We start from the raw sequence: 27567 nt of genomic DNA, 5'->3' as shown, positions 1-27567 counted from the left end.
ATGAAGTGAAACGTGAAAAACTGAAAAACTGATTGGCACTCCTTTTGCGCCAACGCCTCTTTGCAGTGTTTCATTGATTGGAATGCAAGGAACACTTACACTTACAAACACAACAGTGCCCCTCTGTGTCCATAAAAATAAATCAAAGCTTTACGATACTTGGCTTTATGGAGTTATATTTCCTCTGGTGTGATTTTACCTCTTCAGGAGGGAAACAGTGCAGAAGCTGGCGGATATCGTTGTTATAGAGAGTCTCCCACTTGCAACGTGCCCAGCTCACACAGTCTTTCCAGCTCGTTGGACGTTGTCCTCCAGCGTCCATGACCTCCAGGCTGCTCCACAGACCACCAAGAACCTCCAGGGCCTCAGCGTCTCCAAGGCCAAGAGTCCGCTCTACAAACCCTTCATCGCTACAGGAAAGAGTGCAACAATTCATTTTGATCAAATAACATACATGCAGTATACAAAAGGTAATGATGTGGGAAAAGAAAAGACAAGTACTGTCTAAATTTCTAAAAAAGCTTAGACATCTATTTTACTGGCATGACATGAACATTTGACCTGGAAAGCGAAAAAGTCCTCATGGAAAAATGTTTGGTTCTAGGAAGAATGACTCAACAGATCTTTGTATATTAGGGTGTAGTGTTGTTAGTGACTCTGAGAGGATTCCTTTGACGCTTGGCTGAGGATTAATAGAAAGGGAAGGAAGTGGTTAGTAAGTTTGCAGTGTGCTGGTCAGTGCAACTCCATACATTTTCAGTACAATCAAATAATATAAATTATTTTATGTTTTGGCTTCACGCCATTATCATGTGCCAGCTCACCGTACACAGCCTTGTACTGCGTAAACAAAAGGAATCTGCCTCCTATGCGTGCAGTTACACCTAAACAAGTCTAAACAAGAACATTTAGCGTCACAGTTTTTGCATTGAGCTGCATGGGTTGGAGGTTAACACAACAAAATGTGACTGTTATTTTCCATAACCTCATTCAGGTCTTAACATGTAATGGACTACAAAATGTAGCTGACCTGCCTCGGGAAAATGTCCAATAAGGTTTTCCATGACTGCACTACAAAGAGGCCTCTGAAGAAACACATAATACATCTTCTTATTTCTACACATCAATGTAAAGGTGAGAAATTGTAATGGCTGTGTGGACCATTTCTGTTCTAGTCACGATTTCTTTCTAAACTGTTTAATTAAAGACACGGGACAGTCTGCAAGTGCTCTACAATGAGGGGGGGGGGGGGATTACATCAAATCTCACCAAAACAAACAGAGAGAGACATCTCAAAACATGGCTGGATTAGGAGGGCTCCGAGGCTCAGAGCTGTCACTGACGTGCTGTTACATTATAATTAGGTCAATGCTGCTTCTTTTTTTTTCAATCACTAGCGAAGACCTTTGACATGATGTAGAACTCTCTTCTGCATTAATCTAATCTCTTTTTTTTTCCATTCAGCAGATGTTTCTAAACCAGAAAACCTCTAATTAGTTGATAGACTTCATTAGTTTTTTGGATAAAATAGTGTTAGAGCTCCTGTGGAGGATACATTGCATAGTACACACTTGTCATGACAGACTGTTTATGTAGTTTTTACTAGGGTTTTACTGCTTAAAGCCAACCACATGTTTCCCTGTATATAAAACAAAATAATGAGCTTCAAGTACTTCATTAGTGTTTGTAGGTGTCCTGGAATGCGTTGTAGAAGAACAGAAAAGCATTGTGAAGTGAGCAAGAAGTGGTCATTAAGTGGCAGCAGACTGGCAGCAGATTGAAAAATGGAATTTCTCACGTTTGTCAGATGCAACACTTGTTGTGGAAAAAGTTAAATCACATGACGACGGCATCACGTCTTACCTCAGGAAGAGATTCACATTTCCAGGTGTTTGTTTGAACAGTCCTTCGAACTGGTCTCTGGCCCACTGAAAGAATTGTAATGCAAAATGAGTGTAAAGAAAATCTAAGAATACACTGAGTGCACAGAAAAACACATAAAATCCTGTATAGATTCAAACTGGATCATTTTTTTAGCAGTGTGAGTGAATGGCACTGCCATTTTGTCGTTTGGTGGTTCCACCACTTTGGTACACACTGCAATACTAACTATGACTTTTCCTCTAGCACCAGTATAAGGTTGACAGATTTGTTTTTTTAGTGAAATCTCGACAACTAGTGGTTGGACTGCAATTAAATTTAGTACAAGCATTCATGTTAAGAATGAGTTCTGATAACTTTGGTGATCACCTAGCTTTACATTTAGCGCCATCATCTGGTCACATTTTTAACTTGTCCAATACTTTGGCTTATGACCAAATACCTGCAAAACAAATGACATTCTCTCACCTGTGGCTATACTTTGTGTTTAGTGTCACTTAGCAAATGTTAGCATGCTAACATGCTACAGTAAAATGATGAACAATAGGGTGGTAAACCTTCTGAACAACGGCATGTTAGAATAAGCAGGTTAGCTTGCTGAGTTAAGCATTTAGCTCAAATCACCACTGTGTCAAGCATGGCCAGACTCTTGATAAGATTCTAGAGCTGCATTGCACTACATTATATAAAAATGTGTTTCTAATGTTTCACCCCACCGTATATGTTAATGAGGTGCATTCAATTATTAAAAAACATCTTTCCATATAATGCAGTTCAATGCAACACCGCCATAAAGTACTAAAGGATTCTGTCCTTCAACAAAAACTAAGTAGTAGTCTTTGCTTAGGCTGAACATTTTAAACACTTAAAGTAAGACATGTCTTCTGTTTCTGGTCATTCAGAGTAGGTTTTGAAGCTAAACTTAGGAGATCAATCAGTGTAACTCAAACACGAAGCTAAATTACATCGTACCTGCAGGGTGTGCTCAATGCGGTAAGGGAAGTTCTTGAGAGTGCACAGTGGGATGGCTTCATTAGAACTTGATGTGTCCGGGCCGTAAGACTTTGTCAGGTGAGGCACCACCACCAGAGTATGACCCTGACATCCTAAAGTTCCTCCCTCCAGCAATGGTTTCCGGTGCTGAACGCAGCGTCCATCAAGATAGACCCCTGGGCAGCAAAAAGAGGAATTCTGAATGTTGTTTCCAAGCATTTGCAGTCAATAGTGTACTGTAGGCCTTAATGCTCTGGTATAATCACTGTGGTAACGGGAACTTAATATATTAATAGTTACGAAGACAAAATAAGTGCCCTCACTGGCTTCCACATTATCAAGGGCTGCAGCCACTCCATCGAGACCCATGAAGAAGTTGTAATCATACACTCCTTCACTGTCGGGGCCCAGACGATCCTGGCGAGCGATGATGGTCATCCGTGGGTTCATCTCGCGCACTGCTTTGGCTGCAACTTCTGATTTTGATTTCTGTTTATAGACAAGTGAGTAATTAGGGTGGGGGGGGGTGTGTGGGAGATAATGTATGTGAGCAATGTAGGTGAAGTCAGACACAGAAAACAGTGGTAACAACAGAAGGAGGGAGAATTTAATAAAATGTTAATTCATACAAAATCAAAATCCAGATTTGTGTTAGGATCCTTGTATGAAACTTTTCCATCAAATGATCAAAATATAACACCTACAGAAGGAATGTGGTAAGTCATACTGCATATTTTTACTGTCAAGACTCTTAGTGTTCTTCTATTATATATCAGTAGAATCAGCACATTATATCTCCAGAAATTCAGAGCAGCTGAGGATCTCTTGTCAACATACGCACTAACTGCATTGAACGATGTGGTGCATAAGTTGTTTAGACAGTGGTAGTTGTTTGCTCAGACATGTGTGATCAACTATCGGATATACTCCTAAAGTACACTGCAAAACAAAGCTGCCATAAATGACGAGTGGATGCGTAATCTGACACAAGCTATCTTACACAGTCACAATACCTTCACCCCCCCACCTGTCCCATTAGTAAGCCCTTTGACCCTTCCACTTAACCAGGTCAAACAAGAACCAGTGAGCTATCATGGTACGTGAGATTATTCATTACACAGTGTGATGTTGTGCTTTTTCTCACCCCAATATCCTGAGCCCTGAACAGGAACTGTCGGTTCAAGTTGGATTTTTCTATGAAGTCCATGTCTGTTACGGTGATTTGGCCTTCTTCTCCGGCACCGAGCCCCATGAGGGCAAAGTTCTTAAAAAGCTCACATCCAATGGCACCAGCTCCAACCTTGAAAAATGACAGGAGCGATTGTGTCAGACTATATGTACTGTATATATCAGCTGGTGCCATACAAGTAAATGCCATTGAATTAAAGCTATGTTTAACATATTAAGAAAAAAAAGATCATCTGGCTTTTACAACATAGCAGAAAATGATTCCTCTATTGCTGCACATTACTTGTTTCACTTCCTAATACTTTGCGTGCAGTTTTTACAGTGATAAAAGAAACACATGCATGCACTTTCTCTAAAAAGTTCACACATACAGCCAGTAAACAACAGTAAAAGTAACACCTTTAAAGGAAACAGAGAAAGGGCTTGGCACTGTTATTAAATGGGCCCTGCACACCAGGAGGTCAGCACTGGGCCTGGCAGGAAATGCTGACTGTATCACAGCTATTTCCTGCATGTGCCATCATTAACACTGCACAAGACCAAATGTAAACACAGATGGAGCTCCTGCATTCCCACAAAGAGTGTGCCCCCTGCTGGACAAATACCAAACCTGCCCTCACCAGGAAATACTTCTGCCTTTCAAGCTTCTCCTGGAACGCTGGCCCAAATACGGCAATCTGTCCATCGTATCTCGTGCCTTTCTGTTGGATAAGAAAGCAAAAAACGTTCAATTAAATACCAAAGTCGATTTGGATGTTCCTGATTGGTATGCATGCTTCATTTAAATCGAGAGATCTGTTAACATACTGCTGCAAAGGAGCACTCTGTCAGCTGGTCCTCCTCTTCAGGGAGGCACTCCAGTGCATCAAAATATAGCCACTGGTGAAGAGGCGTAAATTTCCCACTACATGCCTGCAGGAATGTTATAGAGTGCACAGAGCAAAACATAGTCAGCTATATACACCACCACCATCACGCACTAAGTGCTAAATTCTGTATAATTAATATACTCAATGTAACAATCGCAATGTTATACTCCATCAAAAACGGAGAGATGAAACTAATGTCAAAAGCATCGACCTTTGACCTCACCTTAATAACTTCTTGAGCTGCAAGGCCTCCAATGAAAGCATTGATAGGAGCCAGGTTACCCCGGGCTGTGTAGGAAAGGGTTCTCACAGCAGCTTCATCCAGCTGTGCCAGCTGTGCGACTGCATTCAGCTCTTCCACCATGGCAAGCAGAGCATCTGCATCCGACTGTGTGAGATTGATCGTGTCAAGAAGTGAGTGGGAAATAATCCTGTAAACTGCTTTAATGATCATACTACACCATTTTAACTTGAAATGTGTTTTACTAATCATATAACTTGTTTTGTAAAATGAATTGAATACTGTCTGTAATATCCTGTAACCTTCACCGACCTGAGACCGAGGGCGAGGGAGTCGTTGTTCTTTCTTTACGAAGCCGTGGAGGGCTTGGAAGGCCAAGTGCAGGGTTTTGTGCCTCTGTATTTTTCCAAAGTCATTCATTTTCAGCAGCTGATGGTCCAATAGAGCTTCACCCAGCGATTTCTGCAATTGATGTTGTAGTTATTTCATTAACGAGTACACTTGTACAAAAGGAAAAATGAAAAAAAGATTCAAACTAAATATGGACACTTACGAATTGTAGGTTGAAGGGCTGTTTAACCTCAGTCACTACTCCACCCCGTTCATACTGAGAAAATGCTGAAGTATCAACAATCCTGAAGGAGTATTTGCCTGGGTATACAGGTGATAGATATACAGATAGTGAGACAATGATGAATTCTCATCATGACTATTGTTAACTATGGATGGGTGTCCTGTGGGTTGCCAAAGTGTGGCTCATGCCTACACTGTGTGTTTTAGGTGTCAGCAGCTGAGGAAAGAAGAAACAGTACAGAAACAAAGTGACACTAACCACAGTCTCTGATCTCCACAGGGCCGATGCTGTTGAGCTCCGTCATGCCTTGGACTTCAGAGAAGACAACTTTAGAACCATCTGAAAATCTATGCTGCCGGTCGTCTGTGCAGAGCACCACTCCAGGATTTGCCTAAAATAAAGTTATGTTGATAACCTTCAAATTAGAAAGATATCTTTGAGTGATTTAAAGTGAGCTTATTTTTGACACTTTGAGAAAACCTGGAAACGACACTTGGATTGGGAATCATTTACATTTGAAGTAGACGGGTCAGAGACTCCTTCTATGTGGAGTTATTTATGTTCTTCCTGTGCATATTTGGATTTCCTTTCACAGTCCAAAGACATGCAGGTTAGGTGAACTGCCAACTCTAAAATGCCAGCAGGAGTGAATCTTACCCAACACAACTCTTCTCTATCTCAACGGCAGATAAGCAGGTTATAAAATGGACGGCTTGATAAGTTAGAAATGATTTCAACATGCCAGTAACATAAAGCAAATGGAGGGCATTACCTTAGAGACACTTTGTATCATAGCTGATGCCGGCTCCTCCCCATTCTCGTCCAAGACCTCAAACTCCTCCCCAAAGTCACAGAACAGCTGACTGCAAATTTACAACAAGGTTTTCACTTCTTTCTTTCCTTGCATTATTAAGTACATTCAATCTTTCATTTTTTTTTTTGACAGTTTGTCTTGCCCACTTACCCACAGAGACCTTTGGTGTCTGCTACAATAAACCTGATGCCACGTGAATGGCAGAAGTCATCAAAACGCTTCTGATCATCCAGTGAGGAGTCAGTGAGGACCACCACCTGAAAAAAATGACAATTCCCCCTCCACTCAGAAAGGTGTTTTTCTTGTTGTTACTGTTGATTGTCTGTGCTCAACCTAAATCAGAGATTAAGACATATGTACAAGCAGGATTTTGGGACATTACAACTACTCGTCCAATAGACAAATTATAGACCGTTTTAAACTTGACAAGATACATTTCTAAATGAGCCTCATTTGCATTTTCTGTTGTAATGTTTGTAAAGATGCTGGAGACATCTTATGTCCAGCAGTTCAACTTTTGAAATGGCAATTATTTGCATGATCATAACCTTTTCAATGAGGGAGAAGAAGTAGATGTCATTTTAAGAATCCCAATAAGGTCTAATATGCACCTAGTCTAGTCTGTATGCACCTGCAATTAAGTACCTGAAACTGCAGAAGCAGGTCGTCGTCCAGTGGTCCAGTGTGGGCCGACACACGCACATATGGGTTTAAAGCAGACAGCTGTTGTAGTGAACATGTGGCTCGATTCTGACCGAGATGGGACTCCTTCAGGAAAAACTGGAGGGAAAATGAAATTACAGGCTGACAAAACAATCTCAACTGGACTTGACTGTATCACTCAGTCTTCATCTGCAAAGGTGTCATTTATCAACTTTCCATGATTATCATGAGCACCTTTTGAATGCTTTGTCAACAGCCTTTACCAAGATCAGGAGTTAACTATCAAACTCAAAATTAATTAATTAACAATCCTTTTATGGTAACACTTAGAGCATTGGATTGGGAGGGGAGTAACTGTGCTTTACCTTTATGATGGGCTAAGTTAAACATCAAGACATGTAGTAATGTTAGTATTCAAGTACAAAAGTGAAAGTAAACAATAAACTTCCTGTAATACAAATGTCACAGGAGAACTACTGGCAGGTTTGGCAAGTTGCTGTTCCCTTAACAGGAAGTCGTTTACTTACACGTAAGCTTATCTCCTAAAAGATTCACCTATCTATTATTTACAGATCAACATCAAGGGGTTGTTACCTGGGAGGACAGGTCGGCCCACACCGCCGTGCCTTCATCCTGGACGGTGACAGACTTCACTCCGGACAGGATCACATTTTTGGCAATTTCTACCCCAAGACCACGCATGCCTGCAATGAGGACGTCGGCTGTGCCCATGCGGTGCATCGCCTCGTGACCCAGAACATACCTGTGCAGGTAAAAGATTAAGTGAACCTCTGGCCCTTAAGGGTGCATAGGTAAACTGATTGATTTGTATGAGTCGGTAGTACTTACAGCTGTCTGGAGTAGAACCCTTCATCGATTTCACCGATTTCTGACATGTCGCGCTCTCCGATATGAGATGACCAGTCTGAAGAGAGGGATCAGCTGGAATAACACCTGACACACTTCAAACCAGGATCAGAATGAAAAACCGGGCGTGACAAGTGACGGTTTAACGTAAAAGTGGTTCACTTTCGTTTCACGAGATTCTTTGGGTTTGCTCTCGTGCCAAGCAATAGTTTCTAGTCTGGCCACCAGAGGGCGACTCGGGACTGTTTATTGGGTTGCAACCACCAGCTGCTCCTGTAAAGGAAACATCATTAGAGCTTACAATGAACTGGTGGAAGTAGAAGAGAGTAAAACCTAATCTTTAAGTTTAAGTTGATAAAGTTAGTAAATGTATGTATGTGTTAATTGTGGAGACTTTCTGATAGTCTAAATAAAAATGTTGTTATTGCCAGGTAACTGTCAAAGCCTTAAACTTTTAAAACCATTTTTGGACCTTTTAGATTTGTTCTTGTATATTAACTTGTATTCTGCTTATTCTGCTTCTGTATTTTTTAATTAGGTAGAAGGAGTAGATGTACTTTTAAAATAAAGCTAACTGAAAATGTATTTGTGTAAAAAAAAAAAAAAAAAGACAGAACAATACCCTGCTTATTCATCAAAGCAAGTTTTTTCTTCTTTAACATTTCCGTGGTGATAATAACAATGAAACAGACTATTGCTTAATGTGTTTGTCATTCATTTTAACAAGCTAAGTGTGGTTTAGGGGACACAAAAACAAACCTCCAGAAGAAAGTTCTGCATGCAAAGGAGTAACGAGAAATGATTCATCATTACGTGTCAAATAGAGGCAGTAATTATGGCAGACCACGCTTATCTCATCGTGGTGTGTGAATGAGGAACAGACCTCTTCAAGATGTCAAAAGGAACCTGAAATCAGATGCAATACTCACATGGTGACTGAAATGACTGCACTGAATCATAAAACAGTCAATTTCAAGTGTGCGTGGGAAATAACCATTTTATGGTAGTTTACTATTTTAAAACTTATTCTGGGAATTTAATCTGGGACATTAATATATCTCTGGAGATACTCGTGCTTAAAAACTAAATATTCCTTGTATGGACCAAATTGCACGTGTTTGTTTGCTCCCTGTGATTTGAGCCAGGTTTTACACAGGGACAGAGCATACTCAAGGACTACATGTGGTGTCCTTAACACTGTTGTTTTTTGACAGTGTGTTTGTTTTCTCTGTGCCATGCACGTTTTTGGTTCTGCATTACTTATCAAAGTGTTCTCTAGTGGCAGTGAATATGGCAACGCTGACTTTTCAAACAGTCTGTGATTACCGACCTTTGGATTCAGTGGTAGATGTTTAACTTTTGGATCTATAATGCTTCATTATACCAATGACAACCTTTCTATTAGGACATTTTGTGATGATGATGAATAGCCTCGTTTTTTATGTTGCAGCCAACATGAGTGAGTTTATTTACTTTCTCCTTCCTGTCAATACTTTTTTTTTATCTGTTAAAGGTCACATTGCTGACAGTATATGAGGTGGTGTGACTGGAGAGGGGAGACATTCCTCCCAGAACTTCCTGGCTGGAGTTGTCTATATTTGAGGAGTAACTTCATTCCATCATCTGAAAGCAATGCATTTCTTGGCAACATTCCTCCAGGCGTAGCTCGGACTGCTTTTAAATATTGAGAAAGTTTTTCCACTAAATTCCACACAGTGACGCCTGAGTGGAAACACAGTTGGTGATATGATTTGACTCTTGGGACGGAAACGAAGAGGATATTTTGAGGCGGTCAGATTTCGCAACTATTTCAAACTTCCTTATTGCGGGCGCGGCTTGACAGGAGAGCACCCACTCTAGAGTCAATCGCGTCAGAATGACGGTAGCATTTCCGGTCTTCAACTTTCAAAATAAATCTTAAATCTTGCTCAAGGACAGGTTTCCTGATTGGTACCAATACTTGGAGGCAAAATCCAATTGTAGAATATAAAGGCATTTTAACTACAATTTTGTTGCCAAATAATAAAATAACCTATCCAAATCATCCACGTTAGCTCATGCAATGACGAAGTATATGGACAATCTGAATATATGTTACACTTAATCAAACCTAAGCTCACAGTTCTGCTTAAATTTAAGGATGTTTGAATTCAGTTGTTACATTTTTCAATAAAGGTTACTTGAACTTGAATGTCATTCTGTGAACTGTAAGGTCTGATTTTCATGATCTGTGTGTGTAATTGTTACAGCATAAATATTGGTACAGCATAATTATAAAGATCTGTAATATCATCAGAGGCTTATGATATCAACACATCATGTTTTCAATTGTAAGGCATACAATTTATTTTGAATCCCATCTCCATAACTTTTTTCTCCCTTTTCAGACTATTTCACTGCTGTGACATGAATTTCCCCTCTGGGAAAAATATTACTGTTATTATCATTGACTAAAATCAAATCAGTAATAAATCATAATTAAAATGAACAATGTTATTAGAGATGGTGCCTCAAATTCTTGTTAAAAACATTAGAAACGAATCATTAATCATCACACTCCCACCATGAGGACTTTGTCCTGGCGCACTTTTATTTTGAAGGTGAGTAAGATCCTGTTTTCATCTGTAGACTGTAGTTTTATATCAAAGCCTAGATGTAGTTCATTATCAGGGTAAACTCGGTGCCAGTGGGACTTCGGTGTTGTCAAGTGAAAAGCTGCTGCAGGTCCATGAATGGACCTTCACTAACACAGGAAATTTATCTCTCAAATAATTCACATTTTGAGACTGTTGGACAAATCACGACGACATTCACCCCTTGTCAAAGTGAGGTAAGAAGATTTATTTTTAAATAGCCTACATTTGTTATGGAAGATGTCTAGTATCTATTGGTTCATGTTAATGAATGACTGAACACATTTTCTCATAATTCACAGCTCATCGCCAACCTGCACAGGAGATGTAATTTTAGCAGTTATTATAAATACATGATCCTAATCATCTTGACTTTAATGCTCAGCGGACTCTGTTTTGGACATTTTAAAATAGTTCTCCATTACATAATAGTGTATTCAGATTCTGATACAGGATTATTATCATTTGCATAAATGTGTACCCATGAATTTTGCCATTTTTACTTTTTGACTAATTTAGGCTAAGCTATTACTCTGTTTACTCTGTCTATGGCTCTGGGGGTCTGAACATTTCCATTGCTCCACAGGTTGCAGCAAGTCATGTCTTGCCCACAGTAGATTTTATCTTGACTCTTACAACTTGTTATTTTGGGCTTTATCAGCTCTATAGCCCAATAAGTTTCACAGCTATGCCATATCTGTGCACGTCAAGTCTTATTTGTCTGAAAAAGCAGCATCTACTGAATCATGGGGCTCAGCAGCTGATACTTTCCCCTCTTCCCTCAGTTCCCCATGCTGCATTTCTCAGTTTAAACAAGCTAACATGTTTACAGTATCCACTTCAAAAGCAATGAATCTCTGCTGAATGTGAGATTCAAATGTTGCTGCTCTCTGTCTGTTAAATCTCAACATTCCTTCTGTGTTCTCCCTCACAGAGCTCCTGCTGGTTCTCCAGAATGTTCCCTTTGAGGAAAGCATCTTATCGGTGATACTCAATCACGGTGGGCTGTGACGTGGAGATGGTCACTTGGGCCGCCTTGCTGACAGTATGCACATGGATACAAACACAAACAGCCTCAGGACAGCACACATGTGCTTCTACTCCACACAGGCTGGTGGATTTCTCTGTAGAATATTCCCTCCCCCACTTCCAGACAGACAAACCTATACAGAACATAGCTGTGAACTGGGAGGAGAATCGGTCAGACGTGTATGTTGCATGTCAGAATGCAATAGAGGCAGTCAACTATGATATGGAACAAATCTGGAAGGTGAAAACTGGACCTGTTGGCAGTCCTGACTGTGAAACTTGTTTGTTGTGTGACATGGAAATAGATCCTGGGGATCCCGTGGATACAGACAATGAGGTTCTGCTTTTTGATCTCTCTGCAGTTCCCACTCCCTACTTGTACATTTGTGGGAGTACTCAACATGGGATCTGTCACTTCATTGACACTGGCTCTCCAAAGCCTGAGCCGATGTGCTTATACAAAAAGGAGCTAAACTCTCCAACCAGCTGTACAGACTGTCTGGCCAGCCCCCTCGGCACCAAAGTCGCCCTCGTTGAACAGGGAGCTACAGCGTTCTTCTTTATCGCAGCCTCTGTCAATGACGAAGTGGCACAGAGGTATCCAAGGAGGTCAATATCAGTGGTGAGGCCACTTTCAACTGAAGATGGCTTTCATATGATCATGAATGGCCTGACAGTGCTCCCCAGTCTACGGGACTCTTACAAGATCGATTACATCTACAGCTTCTCCACCGAGGAGTACGTCTACTTCCTGTCCCTGCAGAGAGAAACCCCATCCAAGAGTAACTCAGCTTTTCAGACTCGTCTTGGACGACTGCCGATACGAATTCCAGAGGTGTGGATGTACAGAGAGGTGGTCCTGGAGTGCCGCTACAAACCAAAGCGCAGGAGACGGAGAGAGGATTTGGGAGACACTGTGTATAACGGGCTACAGGCGGCACACTTTGGGCGAGTGGGGAAGGACTTGGCAGAAGAGCTAGGGTTGAAAAAGACGAAAGACATTCTGTATGGGGTGTTTGCAGAGGTGAATGCACATGGCGAACCTCAAAAAAACTCCGCCCTGTGTGCCTTCCCTTTGGCTTATGTAAACCAAGCGATAGACGCAGGTGTGGAGGACTGCTGCAAGTCGGGTTCGGAGCAGCTGTCTAGAGGTCTCTGTCACTTCCAGCCGTGCGAGAGCTGCCCACATGAAGTGAGTAACTCTTCTTTTCTTTTTTTATGCCCGACTGTCGTCAGAGCAGAGGAACAGTGCAAAGGTCCTATGCCCAGACAGGAAGTGACCTGTTCTGACAAACACTGTGTAATGAACTCACCTTTGATGGAACAATGAAGTTTATCATTAAGCTGACAGTTTTATATCATCATCTTGAGCAATAATGAACAGTGTAAAGTAAATCTTGACTACTGGAGTAGTGTATGCCTGTGGGCTGTGACGAAGGTGTGTGAGAGAGCATACCATATCAGAGAACTGGGAGGGGTGGATGAGTCAGTAGTCTGACCTGCACATTGCCACACTGTTTCTCTGCTCTGTTAAGTTTCAGTATGTCTCTGTGAATGGGTGGCAACCGTTTACAGCACAGAGATTTGATATGAAAACTGTTTTATCAAGATTAGAGGCTCAATGATTAGACTAAGTTGGATTCTTCCGGTTGCTACAATTTTCCTGCCCAGAACAATTAATTGATGAGCTACTGAGAAAATAGTTGGAAGATAAACCTAAAATAAAATGCAGGGTTCACTCTCAAAACACCCTCTTGAAATAGAGCATTTGGCTGTGGTGCTCGACACAATGATAAAGGTGTGGTCTTTTCCCCTTTGTGGAGTTCAAACTGTACAGCCATCTGTACACCGACAGGAATGTGTGCCAAGAAACACAAGTTATAAATCCTGCTGATAAAAAGGTGGAATTCCAAGGGGAGGGACAGTGTTAGACTGTGCCTGGCTTTTACACATGCTATCTGAGTTGGAAACGGGTATAATATTAAAGACGTGAGGGGTGGGGAGGAAAGAATCTTTCACTTAATCGATAAATGAAAAACTCATAAATCTATCTTAAAGCTGCATCTAAAAAAATTACATGGATACCATATGTATTCAAGCTTCAAATGCTGGAATACTAAGTGACTGGAAAGATCAAATGACGTAAATATAGAGACATTCAAATAGTGGGAAGCAAACAGGGACATGCTGGGGCAGGTCAGGTAAATTGCGTTGCAGTGGAATGTGTATCATTAGTTGAACATATCCTCTCTTTTGAGTAATTACTTTTTGTCAACCAAACTTATACTTATGCCAACCATTCACACACATCAGTCATCAACTGTTTTATGATTATGAAAGTATAGAAAGTCCAGTTTCAGTATATGACAATCTGCACTGAGTATCCGTCACCAAGTCAACATATGGAGCCGGAGTCACTGCTGTTTTATGACCTTGTTCCTCTCACAGCTTGTTACTCTATGACTGGAGGCGATGCTGTATAGCACTTCCTTCCCAGAAGGAGACTGATGCTGACGGAGGCAGATACTTTAGATGTGTCTATGTAAAAACTAACACCCTTGCTCTGTATGTTTTTCTCCTGCTTGCACAGAGCTCTGGAGGTAATGACACATGCAGTGTTAAACCCACTCTCGTGTCAAAGCCGCACTTCAGACTAGACCTTTTCGACACGAAGATGAGAGACGTCCTTTTTACTGCTGTCCTGGTCACCACTATTGGGAATCACACACTGGGTCACTTTGGTACCTCAGATGGTCGAATACTGCAGGTAGCAGCATAAAATAGTAATTAAGTGTTGTGCCTCTGCAGTTTGAATGTATTATACCAAGTGTCTTCTTCAGTAGTCACAATAAACATAATTTCAAATGTGAAAAATTTCAAAAATGAAAATCCTTGTGACATTACCTCTCTGTTTTGTGTGGTTTAGGTGATTCTTGCTCGGTACAGGCCTATTATTTTTGCCAACTTCTCTCTTGGAGAAAGCCAAGTCTCCAGGACAGCAGATGTGTACTCAAACGATTCACTTCTCTTCATAGTGGGAAATAAGGTACATTTTGTAATATCTACTGCAGGTACTGCTTGTATTTTTGGGGGGTTTGCAGCCTTTAATGGTGCAAACAGACCAACATTTCGACCCCACTGTGTCTTCATCAGAGTCAAAATGGTCAAAAACACAAGGCAAACACACACAGTCAACCTACAACCATTTGTCAGTGGATAATTGGTCGAACAGGATTTCAAATCTATTGGATAGTGGATTCAGTGGTTCAAGTGGCACAACACGTGCACTATAATCAGATCAGTAACAAATGAACACAGATATATCTTAAAGTTACCGAGATAAAGTACAAAAAGCACTGCATCCATACTCAGCTGGAGGACACATGATACATTCTGTTCTTTAATTAGGCCAAAAGGCTAAACTGTGTTAAAAGTATAAATCCGAAATGCTTTTCTGCAGAACAGTGGGTTGACTTGTAGGAGAGGATCCATGTTTTCCTGCTTACCTTTTGACTGTTTTTCTCTGTTTCTGGCTCAATCCACCCTCGTCTTCTTCTCTCCTGCATCAAGATGTTCAGGGTGCCCTCTGCAGGACCAGGGTGTGCACATTTTATGACGTGCTCCATGTGTTTGACGGCGCCACTCTTCATGAACTGTGGCTGGTGTTCAGGAATCTGCTCGAGGCAGCATGAGTGTGCCTCTCAGTGGAACACAGACTCATGTGCACCTGTCATAACAGAGGTAGATCTGCAGCTAGGTGTAACTGATTAGCCACTGCATGAAGTTTAAAACACCATGGGCCTCATGCATCAACATCCAGTTCAATTTGTCCTTTATTTTCTGTAAAAAAAAAATAATTAGAGAAGTCAATGCCAGATGCATCAAATGTTCTTAACCATCCTAATCTGCTCTCATCCAGGTGTGCTAAATGATGAATCACACCTGATAATTCATTTGAGGCATGTAGCCGATTGCTTTTTACTAGCACAGGTAACCTCCCCTAAATACTATATAATGGCAGGTGTTGTTTCGTGTGCAAATACTCTGGCATATGCCCAAGAATCGGAGGGATGCCACCAAAAAGCAAAGAGCAGATATGTAAACCATTCAGAGGCTGAACACACAATATCATCCGAGGATTTTATAGTTTTCATTGGGATCAATAGTATTTATTCAGCCCACAAATGTAATAATCCAGTAATAATGATTACTCTAAAACATATAATAATCTAAATTTGATATGAAATGTTTCTTTATTTTTTTTTGCATTGGACAAACACTTTGTAAACATGGAAAACAAGATGTTTTTCCTTATCTTGTTAAGAGGGCTCTTGAGCACTCTTAAAAATAAAGTAAAAATAAAGTAAAAAATAAGAAAACATTGGTGAATCCCAGGAATGAACGGGTACTAACAAAAAAAAGAACAAATCATCGATATGAACAAAAATAAGAGGACTTTTTTTAAATATTGTTTCCTGCATGAGGCCCTGTGAGAAATAAAGTTACACCAATCACAATAATAGTACTGATTGTACTGAGACGCTGATTGCTCTGGATGAAAACCCTTTTCTCTGCAGTTTTTCCCTAAAATGGTACCTGCTGGTGCTGAGACAGAAGTGACACTGTGTGGCAGGGAGTTTCAGTCTCCTCTGCGACCCGCCATCATCAGCGGCAAAACCCACATCATCACAGTGGGCTCTGGGACCTTGTGTACCGTGCTGCCTAAGAGCAATAGTCAAGTGTGAGTAGCATACATGCATACGATGTCAGACACAGTTTATTCTCTCAGTTAATGAGGGAAGAGTGATATATATTAGCTTAAATTACAAAAATGCATCCAAAAAGAGATGTTGATGATCAGACTTGTCACTTTTTATTTCGGTAATAGATTTAGGGTTTATTACCATTTGTTAAAATGTTTTCTAATAGTGAGGTGTGGCTGGCTAGTCTTAACCTGAAAGAGCAATTTATTTTTCCAAAATGAAACAAAATTGTTGAAACTTATAAATACTGTGGAAATGTTTCTGTCTCATTGCCACATTTGCTGCTGTTCATTTCTGTCTGACTAGCCGTTGGAATGTCTTCATCTATTGAATTCATAGACATGTCAGTCCTTGTTTTCTTTAATATAGTCTAGTATGCAAGATTCAGGAAAACACACCAAACCAGGACCTCAACATCACTCTGGAAATACACGAGGGGGAAGTGGAGGGCCGCTACACAATTGAAGGCACAGCACAGATGCCTGGCTTCTCTTTTGTGGTGAGAATGGAAACATTTAAACAGTTTTCTGTGTATGGTCTCTATTTGCCTAAATTATCTGTATAATGCAACATTGTTAAGTGAAAACCTTTCACCTCTGTCTAACCAGGAGCCTAACATAACAGAAATCAGGCCTGACTATGGACCTGTGTTTGGAGGAACGATGGTTACACTGACGGGCAGATATCTTAATTCTGGGACACAGAGAAATATCTTATTTGCTGACAAAAAGTGTAACATCCAAAGGTGAGCAAGATAGAAGAATTCGTCTTTTGCTAACAAATGAATTATGCTCTACAACACATTCATTTAATTTGGTTTTGGCTTCTGGTTATCTCTTTTCTTTTCAGTGCTCCTGAAGGAAGTGGGACTTCTTCGATTGTCTGCCTCACACCAGCTGCAGCAGGAGTTGGGAAGGTACCTGTGACAATCTTCATTGACAACTTTCAAGTGATGACCACCAAGATGTTCTCCTACAAGAAAAATCCTGTTATAACTGCTGTACATCCTCATTGCAGTTTCCAAAGGTTAGGACGCTGATCCCAGTCTGCTCATGTCCTATTATTGGACTCCAAATGAAGTGATATCATTCAAAAAAAAATACCTTTCATTGCCTAAACTTAAAAAGACAATGTTTGCAAATAATAACATATTGCTCATTTGTACTGTCATACAGTGGCTCCAAGCTGGTGATAAAAGGTCAGAATCTTGACTCTGCCCACAAAACTGTGGTTCAGTACACGTCCAATCACAATGTGCAAATTCTTCAACGAGTAAGTTAACACTTTGATTTTATCCTTGTGTAAGTCTGTATAGACAGTACATTATTAAATTAAACTACTTTCATTTCAGTTAAATTCAAACCAGGTCATTCAACAATTTCAGCCATGAGTTGCCAGTCTTACTCATTCCTTCAGTTCCAAATGAACCTGTGTATATATACAAACTGTTGTTGTGATTTCTAACAATAACAACACATAATATGCTTATTTCACTTAAGGTCTGCAGCGGCACAAGTAATGCCACATATATGGAGTGCTGGGCCCCTGCTTATCCAGAGGAAATGCCAGAAGATAAGTCTGACGCGGGATATATTTATATTCACATGGATGGCAAAAGTAACCTCTGGAAGAAACGTTTCGACTACCACCCTGATGCCAAAATCATTCCCATTGAATATGAGGACAAACAATTACTACTAAAACCAGGAGAGACAGAAGTTTCACTGCATGTATGTAATGTACACACTCTACCATTACGTTTTTTTCCCACATCTATTTGTACAACACGTTTTGTTGTATTAAAATCTCAATCCCAACAATACTTGAACAGCGCAATTATTAATATCAGTGCACTCTTCTCTTTTTTCGCAAATGAACAGCATAGCAAACTGAGTACAGTGAGTTCATGTATGAACATCACAATGACCATTGGGGGTGTGGACTGCAATGCCCAGGTTCTGTTAAATGAGCTGACCTGCAGGATTCCTAAAGGCCTGGTTATTCCCAGCGAGGGATTGCCTGTCGAGGTGAGAGAGTCTGCTTTTAAATCATCAACATTAACCTGAGTAACTTTATACTCATTTAAATGTTTTTACCGAGAGTCACCATCTGTTCCACTGCTGTAGGTGTCCGTGAATGGGGAAGTTTACGGTGTGGGAACAGTAGTCAACGATGACAGCAACAACAACACTGTGATTGCGGGCATTGTGGTGGGCATTTTGGCCGCATTGGTAGTAGGTGCCGGCCTTGCATTACTTGTGATGATCCATTTGAGGAAGAAAAAGAGAGGTTAGGAAATCCTGAAATCTAGAACACTTGCAATTTAACTTTAATCCGGCACTAATGGTCCGTTTACTATTAACCTGATCAACTGTGACTTTTGCTTTTTGACTTACTTCATGGCATGTTTTCATAGTTTATTGGGCAGTAATTTAATTCATCATGTGTCTCCTTTTAGCAAACATAGAGAGTCGTTTGTCAACAGTGTTTTCACGGAACCGAATGGACAGCGGTCATAATATCTCTCCGACAGGTGACTACAGACGAGGTGAGAAATCCAAATTCATTCATTCATTGTCCATTTTACTGTAACTTTTCATCCATCATCAGTTTCCCTCTGAGTATTGGATGGTCTCTTCTAACTTGTTTCACTGTAAGTGAAGATTGTATCACATACTGTAGTCTGTTTTCTAAGAGAAGTAACAAAAGATGCAATGGCCTGTTGACTCCAACAAATTCGTGACATGGTTCCCTTGTGTGTTTCCCTTGTGTGCTGCAGTGGATCTGTCCAGTCAAACATCAGGTTCAGGAGGAATGGCCTTCCACGGTTTAGCGTATGCTGCCAGCTATGATCATCTGTCCATTCCTTTAATGTCCCGGGACAATCTCTCAATGGTCAGTCTGAGCTCTGAACTTCTTGAAGAAGTCAAAGATGTCCTGATCCCAGCTGAGATGCTCCGAATTGAGGATAGCCAAATCATTGGCAAAGGTAAGTCTCTTGTCTTTTATATTTGTTGTTTTTGTTCTTTCCTTCCAATATTTTTGCACTAAATATTCACAATGACCACATTTTCTTCTCATGCAGGCCACTTTGGTACAGTTTATCATGGATACCTGATAGACAGCAAAAAGCAAGAGACCCACTGCGCTGTCAAATCACTGAACAGTATGTGAATACCTTTTTTTTAAATAAATGAAATCAGTATCATATGAGCTCCTGGCTGTTGGATTAATCTGTATATCTGTATGTGTTGAATAGGGATCACAGAATTGGGGGAGGTGGATCAGTTCCTCAGAGAGGGCATCATCATGAAAGGTTTCCACCACCCCAACATACTGTCTCTGCTGGGCATCATGCTGCCTAAAGAAGGGCTCCCTCTGGTGGTTCTACCGTATATGAAGCATGGAGATGTGCGTCACTTCATCCGCTCTGAGAAAAAGGTAAATTGCGCAATGAAACTTTCTGGACCGGGAGGTTTGTGGGTATTTTTTAATACTTCAGAACATGGATGTTTGTCTATTCGATACTTCCTTGTCCTTCACAGAACCCAACAGTGAAAGACCTGATAGGCTTTGGGCTTCAGGTTGCCAAGGGGATGGAGTATCTAGCCCAGAAGAAGTTTGTCCACAGAGACCTGGCTGCCCGTAACTGCATGTGAGTGACACACTGACAGGCCTGTGGCATGTCAGTGGATAAGCTTTGTGAGGTGATGTATTATAAAGGTGTATTTAAGTTTTGGAATATCTTTACTGATATAATATATGCAAGAAATATAAGTCTTGGTTTGTACCGATCTATGGTTGACTACAGCACAGATACATTAATTAATCCTTAAAAGTAACATCACAAAGTTAGTAAAAGGGACATAAAGGGTATAAATACACCAGATTACTGATGCTGCTTGTATTTTTCTTTAACATTCAACTTTTATTTTTTCAAGTATTTTTGATTTAAATGGATAAAGAAAGAAATTGCTCTGATGATCCCACCAAATGAAAAGTATGACAGTATATTTAAAATTGTATATATACACCTGTATATGAATAGACTTCCCTTTCCATCTGAAGGCGATAAATATTTGAGAAAACTGGTGGTATAGTGTTTCTGTTTCAATCAGCTTATTTGCCCAAACATATTCAAGGAATAGTAGAACATTTTTAGAACACCCTTTTGCTTTCTTTGAGAAAAATTAGATAATACAATTGATGCCACTCTCCCACATTTCACTATTTTTGCATCCCACCTGTGCATAGCAAATCTCTAAGGAGACCTCACTGCTTATGAACACTGATTGTCCAAAATGGTGTAAATTAAAGTTCACCTGGCCTTCAACCTCTTGAGCACACCTTGAGTCTAGAGATGTGTCATCTTAACAGGAAGTGGCAGAGAGAAGATGTTTTCTTAAGGTGCCTTCTTATTTCAGGCTTGATGAAACCTTTACAGTAAAGGTGGCTGACTTCGGCATGGCAAGGGACATCTATGACAAGGAGTACTACAGTATTCAAGATCACAAACGGGTAAAGCTGCCAGTGAAGTGGATGGCCATCGAAAGCTTGCAAACACAAAAGTTCACGATCAAGTCTGATGTGGTGAGTGTTCTTTCTCCAGTCTACTGCAATATGCTTGTTACAACTATTACGTATCTCCAATATATTGCATTTCTGTTTCCCAGTGGTCATACGGCATCTTAATGTGGGAGCTGTTGACTAGAGGTGCTAGCCCATATCCAAATGTGGACCCCTATGACATCGCACACTACTTGTTGAAGGGACGTCGGCTTCCCCAGCCACAGTTTTGCCCAGATACTCTGTAAGAATCATAACTGCACCCTGTAGACATCACATGCCAAAATGACTAAACACATTTTTTGCAGTATCTTATATCATTATCTCAATTGAATCAATTATTTTCAAACTCACAATGGCATCAAATAGTTCAGTTACCTACCCACATATTTACTGACGCACTTGCTCATTCCCTAATTGACACATTTATTCATTCCACAGCTACTCTATAATGCTGGCATGTTGGGACCCAGAGCCTGAGTGCAGACCTAGCTTCAACTGCCTAGTTACAGAAGTGCAACACATCCTGTCCTGTCTGGAAGGAGAGCACTACATGAATCTGAAGGTTAACTATGTCAACTTAGACCAGCCACGGCCCTACCCGTCCTTGACTGGATCTGCAGATGAGGCCGAGGCCTCAGACTTGGACTCAGACAGTCCTGCTGGCAGCTGAGGGTGCAAAGTCCTAAGACTCTCCGATAGGAACGCAGGATCCGGATTAAAGTTCGACAGCACACAAGAAAAGTGACACGGTAACCTGGATCCAATCATGCGTCACATACATTGTTGATCTTTTCTACAAACCTGAGCACATTGAAGGTTTGGCTACTGATTTAAAAGACACTGTAGGTACTATAAACTCTTATTGCAGCTGAGACAAAACCACGCTGGAAGTTCCCGATCCTTGTTACCTGGTTTTATTTGTAGCAAAATGGAGTGTCGCAAAATGAATGTAAAATGTGCAATTGTTCTCAGACAGAATAGGATGTGAGACGATGTGCTGATGTCTCTAAGTCATTGCATTGGACTGTTAAACACAGGGTCTATAAATGCTGACGTGCGCTCAAGGGTCAACTTTTTATTTTTTTTACACAATTGTCCTGGGGTATAATAAAGATTATATCTCTTCATATAGGCTATAGAATGTGGACTTAGTACAAAAGGACGTGTGCATGTGAAATCATCCTACTGGATGCAGAATAACTCAAGCCATTGAAGCTGTCCGTGCTGTTCAGATGTCAATGATTAGAAACACGTCCAGTACCTGTCGTTATCACTAGAGGGCAACCAATGCCTCCTTCTTAAGCATGCTTCAATGGCTGCTGCAGTGACGTCTGCTGCACTACGGCAGATAGCTCGGAGCAAATATGTTACACAAACAGTACCACTACAATATATTCAGCTGAACAAACTCATTCCTTCATTCATTTCAACTCAATCAACACAGCATAACATGCTGTCCAGACTGTGCATTCCTCCTTGTTTCCTGCATGTAATTACAATGATCTTCACAGCAAATTAAACAATTCATGAGATTTAAGAATGTATGCACTGATTTTCCAACTGCGGGTTCATGTGCAGTGCGGTTTAACAAAAAAATATATTTATGTCGACCAACAAGCTTTCCACCAGGGGTAATAATTTTGGTTCTAGTATACTTGATTTTTGTCATTGCTGCATTTTCTCTCCTTCCTGCCAAGCTTTACCTGATTTTCTTTGCTCTAGGTTTCACTGTAAAGAGTGTTTTCGCACTGACAAATGGTCGATTGTGCATATGCAATACATGTCAAGTAAAGGGTATCAACAAATTAAAGTCTCCCTAGACCTGTTTTCCCAAGCCGTATCCTGAATTTATACAAAGAAGAATTCAAACAAGATAGATCTTCCTCAAAGAAAGTCACCTAAAATGTTATTCCTAACAGTTGTTTTCCCCCCGGAAGTCCTGATAAGCGTATCATCAAAGCAAATGACATTGGTCGGAGCCAGTACAGCCCTTGTGCTCGGTCAGGTGGATGAGAAGAAAAACACACACTGTTAGAGGTCCAATCAGAGTGAACACTGCATGCTTCTGTCTAATCTGTGTATCTAGCATTTGTAATACTCTCTATGAATAATTTATGGGTCTTAAAAAAAAAAATGGTGGCAGTAATAATGTTTATAATGACAAGCTCTAGTTGTATTCAGGTAGAGGTTCTGGATTTGAAAATAAGGTGATGTCTGCAGCTAGATACCGAACAGAAAGACAAAATTGTGGATATTTTTTACAGTGACCACCATTGCATTTGAGATTTTATTTTATTTAAGTAATGCAAAAGCAAACACAGGATGTAATGTGTTTAAATTTAGGTAGTAAAACATCATCAAGGTAGTTCCTGGGCTCTTAACTCTAACTAGCTTGAAGGGTTAGTTCATTTATTTAGCAGTACACACATTGTCATAAACTTGGGGGACTTGCAAGGGACACCTTAGAAAATAATAGTCAAAATTGAAGCAGCAGTGGCCAATGATATCCTGAGGTGTAGTCCCTAGCATGCGTCAAGTTTCAAAAACATAGGATCCTACACTTCCCATGATGCAACTTGAAAGCATCTTTAATTGAAGAATGATTGAACCAACCATCAATGCATCAATGAAAAGCCTGATTCTAACAAAAGAGTCCCTGAGCACCTACACCAAGTCGCAGATGGTCTATTTATTCAGAAGCACCACATATGTCCCTCCCCCACTTACACACACACACACGCACGCACGCACGCACACACACACACACAACCCCATCTAAACCCAGTAGCACAGTGAGGGGGGAATAGCTGCACTGAAACAATCTGAGAGCAGATCCCAAAAGTGTCTGGTCTAAAATTCTTTTTGTTGTCTTCAAGTGTATATATTTATAAATATTTTACACTTTCATTTCACACTGCCCTGGTTTTGAAGCAGAGTTCGGTTGAGATCTGCGAAACTGCAAATATCATACAGCAGCTGTTGTGTGATCCATGACAAACTGGACAAGGGAAAATAAACTGCGTCTAGCTGTTTACTGTCAAGACTTGTGCAAATTTTTCCTGAACAGACTAAACGGAAGAACACAATATTAGGACAGTGAATTAGCACTCTTAGTGTAGTTGTCAAAATGTAATTCTTAAACTATAAATCATTGCTGTAGGGACCTTAGAAAAGTGGAGTGGAGTTCAAAATCCACTTCTGTGCGTATGTGTTATTTTTTTAACTACAGTGATGAATAAGGAGGTAATATTGTCAATGGATCACTGCTTTTAAAGTTCCAAACATGACTGTTAATTTTGATTGAGGGAGCTTGAGCAATCTGGATGTGCATGTTGAAGCTTACAAATATGAGTGGTAGTACCAGGCATCAGATGTTCTGCACCACTTGGTATAAATTAACTTGAGGAGTATGAAAAAAAAGAAGCATGCCTGATTCGCTGATGTTGAGCCTTTCCTGGCAGGTGTTTTGAACTATATGCATTCATATTCTGAAGTTTTTCAACATTGCTCGAGGTTTGGTGTGAAAAAGTCTGCAGAGGGAGACAGTAAAATAATGCAACACAATAATGCATATTTGATCAAATGTACCAATGTATGAATTTGAACTTCTATTCTAAATTCAATACATTTCAATACAATTCTCAATAAACAAGGTTCTAAAAAAACATGCATATATAACACATCTTCAAAAAGATAATTACTAGTAAATGTTAACAATAAGTTTGCTGCTCGTGAGTTTAGTGAAAATCAAACATTTAGCATATCTGTCATTTTCTCTTAAACCTTTATTTTTTTAATCACTATTTTCCTAAGAAATGGGCTGAATCTGTTATTTCTTAAAAGCCTAACTTCCTGTGCGAAATATCTTGCAAGTAGGTTTGTAGCCTTTCTCAAACTTTTGTTCTCTGAATTGAATCTGCTATCCTTGAGCTTGCGTACCATCAGTAGGTACCTGAATAGTGAGGCAATCTTCCTCCCTCTCCCTTGCTCTTCTCCATTGTTGCATCGCATTCACAGGGAGGATGAAGAGCTGGAAGGTCACAGATAGAGAGAAGTGTTATGTTTGTTCCCGTCTCTGCCCTCTGAGTGAATGTGTCCACAGATGGGATTATATTGAAAGGCAAAGAGAAATTTGCAGAGCAATGAAAGTGCTTTAGAGGTAAAAGGCCCTGTACAGTTGCACAGATAACTGTAACAAATACAGTTTTTCATCATCCATCTTGTTATCAGTATGCCAGGGTATTTTGTAGTTTAAAAATGCACACTTTGTTGCTGCAAAGATTCATGTTATACACACAACATGCTGAATAAGTTCTACATATTAAATATTTTACCAAGATCAGCACGCAAATGCAAATAAAGGTGTTGCAAATATACAAGAAAATATATAAATAAAAATATAAACTGTATGTCCTCATTGCTGTTGTTCATGTACCGACTTATACAGTTGGATTAAACATGGATTGATTAATGAAACAGGTTTCTGAGGAAGGTGGATATGACAGTAACTAGAGTGTATACAGAGATGCTTATATTTGTATTGATCGTGATGATATCACAGTGAGTATTTAAACGAATGATATATATATAATGATATGTATAATTTACTGGTGAAGTGGATGCTGGGTGTCATAAGGTTTTTTACCCAGGGATTTTCCTGGCACTAGTATAGGCCGATGTGAACGGTTCATCAGAGTGATGGCCGGCAGGAAGAAACTGTGTCTGGTTGTTTTGGTGTACAGTGTTCTGCAGCACCTACCGGTTCAAACATGCTGTGTCCAGGATGTGATGGGTCTGCAGTGATGTTACCTGCCCGTTTCCTTATGATGGACGAGCAGAGAAAAGACTGGATAGTGTCTCTGTTGGAAGTCCACTGTAGGTCCTGGGAGAGGGCAGAAACCTGAAGGATTCCACAGCAGACACAATGTTGGTCATTGTTATAACTTGCTTTCATATTGATAGGTTGAACATTGTTCATGTGTGTGTGAAATTACTGCACCTACACGACAGAGATAAATGAGATTCAGCTATCATACCTCTATGTCAGGAGCTGTCTAGCTGCAATTAATTTATGTTGGCAATTGTACCACTTGAAAGTAGTTTAAAATACTTGGAAGTACTGGTGGCATTTTCGTTTTATTGCATGCAGAAAAGACAACAATGGAAAAAGCCATCATATGGAATCTCTCCAGTTTGTAGGCATACTCATTTGTGGATAACATAGTGGTTTGCAGTGTAACTGTCCTGATGAACGCTTTTGTTCATGTGTTGGCAGTAATAGCTATGCTTTTTCCATTATCCATTCAGTTTGGTTGTTTATGGATAATGCTTCAGCCCATGGTATTTTTGGGTGAGAGGATAAAATCCAGGTGACTCATACTCATGGCACACTGATGGCTTTCCCTTGTTATCAAGTTCCAGAAAGGCAAGTTGGCTATGTTAAATAAGGCAGCATTTGGTATTCACTGTCTGCAAGAGAGACAGTCATGCTACCCTTAAACAACCAGCAGCTTATTTATCTGAAATTAAGAGAAGGACAACACCGGCATGCATTCAAATCAATTCATTACTGTCGTTCATCAAGGTTAGACAAGTACACATATGGCTGGTATTTCACAAATCTGCAACCATACTGTTTTATTGTATTTTTGAAGTATCGCAATTACCTGTTTACAGTAAAACTGAAAATTAAGCAAGTGGTTTCATGAAAAAGCAAAGTTGAAAGCAAGCAATCTTGTCTGGAACCTCTAAACATAACAGTTAGTATGTACCAGACTGTCCACATACTAAGATAAGAAGCACAATTGTGTAGTTTGTGCTGACATACTGTTAAACCTACAGTACGGACTATGTGATTTATGCACTACTTTGCACACATTACTTTGGCATGAACTTGCCCAATAATTAATTATTTACACACACACACCTGTAAATAAGATAAGATGTACTGGGCAAAATAGATTTGTTTAGTCAGGGACTGCATCACCCCTCCTGCCAACAAATATATAGTTTCTGAGGGTTTTCTTGTAAATAATCTTGCAGTGGAAAAGATCAAAAGCCAAATAAGACCTCACAAGTTTAATGAACAACCGCAATTCAAAAGGTACATCGTACTTCAATCGCATTAGGAGTCTGACTCCCACTTAACCAAACTAGACAGGACCAAATTTAGTCAAGATAAATCAACTTTTAACAAACGCAAGTTAACCACAAGTTAACAAGCCATGCCTACTTGCTTACATGGAAGAGCCAAAGGATCAATTTAATATTTTGGATGATCAAGCCAGGAAAGTAAACCACAGTTACAAATATTAGACACATAAACATTCTTTGATACCTACAGTATCACAATAAGTTCACAGCGATGTTTTTATTTCTAACGTCCTGAAACAGCGAAATATTTCTTATTGTAGCTATGTGATTACTGGCCTCGAAAACAGACTTTTAACTGCCTTATCTGGACACCAGTAAACTTGATCACTT

The 27567-nt window shown here is 40.1% G+C and overlaps 2 protein-coding genes across 2 annotated transcripts in view; one reads left to right on the top strand and one right to left on the bottom strand.

Annotated features, from left to right (window-relative positions):
- uba7 (ubiquitin-like modifier activating enzyme 7) overlaps positions 1-8307 on the bottom strand; it is a 33396-nt gene extending 25089 nt beyond the window's left edge. The window contains exons 1-16 of the mRNA XM_031867624.1: positions 8073-8307; positions 7818-7986; positions 7206-7340; positions 6711-6817; positions 6519-6609; positions 6005-6137; positions 5726-5823; positions 5485-5634; positions 5155-5319; positions 4870-4974; positions 4683-4763; positions 4019-4174; positions 3198-3363; positions 2854-3050; positions 1864-1928; positions 200-410 (exon numbers count right to left, since the gene is read on the bottom strand). Of these exons, the coding sequence (XP_031723484.1) occupies positions 200-410; positions 1864-1928; positions 2854-3050; positions 3198-3363; positions 4019-4174; positions 4683-4763; positions 4870-4974; positions 5155-5319; positions 5485-5634; positions 5726-5823; positions 6005-6137; positions 6519-6609; positions 6711-6817; positions 7206-7340; positions 7818-7986; positions 8073-8119 (2076 nt within the window). The 5' untranslated portion in view covers positions 8120-8307. The remainder of the gene's footprint in view (positions 1-199; positions 411-1863; positions 1929-2853; positions 3051-3197; positions 3364-4018; positions 4175-4682; positions 4764-4869; positions 4975-5154; positions 5320-5484; positions 5635-5725; positions 5824-6004; positions 6138-6518; positions 6610-6710; positions 6818-7205; positions 7341-7817; positions 7987-8072) is intronic.
- A 2464-nt stretch (positions 8308-10771) lies between these two features.
- Positions 10772-23821, top strand: LOC116394404 (macrophage-stimulating protein receptor-like). Its single transcript, XM_031867504.1, has 21 exons — positions 10772-10920; positions 11658-12944; positions 14343-14519; positions 14679-14798; positions 15323-15493; positions 16330-16493; positions 16885-17014; positions 17124-17260; positions 17365-17541; positions 17691-17787; positions 18015-18245; positions 18396-18542; positions 18642-18804; positions 18974-19063; positions 19295-19504; positions 19601-19681; positions 19775-19956; positions 20061-20170; positions 20940-21105; positions 21189-21325; positions 21523-23821. Exons 2-21 carry the CDS (start codon positions 11742-11744, stop codon positions 21752-21754), a joined length of 4125 nt encoding a protein of 1374 aa, XP_031723364.1. The 5' UTR covers positions 10772-10920; positions 11658-11741; the 3' UTR covers positions 21755-23821.
- Positions 23822-27567: the final 3746 nt, after the last annotated feature.

Source organism: Anarrhichthys ocellatus, unplaced genomic scaffold, assembly GCF_004355925.1.
Source record: "Anarrhichthys ocellatus isolate YVR2014 unplaced genomic scaffold, GSC_Weel_1.0 scaffold1, whole genome shotgun sequence".
Classification (NCBI taxonomy): domain Eukaryota; kingdom Metazoa; phylum Chordata; class Actinopteri; order Perciformes; family Anarhichadidae; genus Anarrhichthys; species Anarrhichthys ocellatus.
The sequence above is the reverse complement of the archived record's forward strand: the minus strand, read 5'-3'. Positions and strand labels throughout refer to the sequence as shown.

Bases quoted from the DNA above. Each gene is read 5' to 3' on its own strand.
- LOC116394404 (XM_031867504.1), top strand. From the start codon at position 11,742: ATGGTCACTTGGGCCGCCTTGCTGACAGTATGCACATGGATACAAACA. The intron at 17,542-17,690 runs GTTAGGACGCTG...ACTGTCATACAG, and splicing joins CCTCATTGCAGTTTCCAAAG to TGGCTCCAAGCTGGTGATAA. The intron at 19,957-20,060 runs GTAAATTGCGCA...TGTCCTTCACAG, and splicing joins TCATCCGCTCTGAGAAAAAG to AACCCAACAGTGAAAGACCT.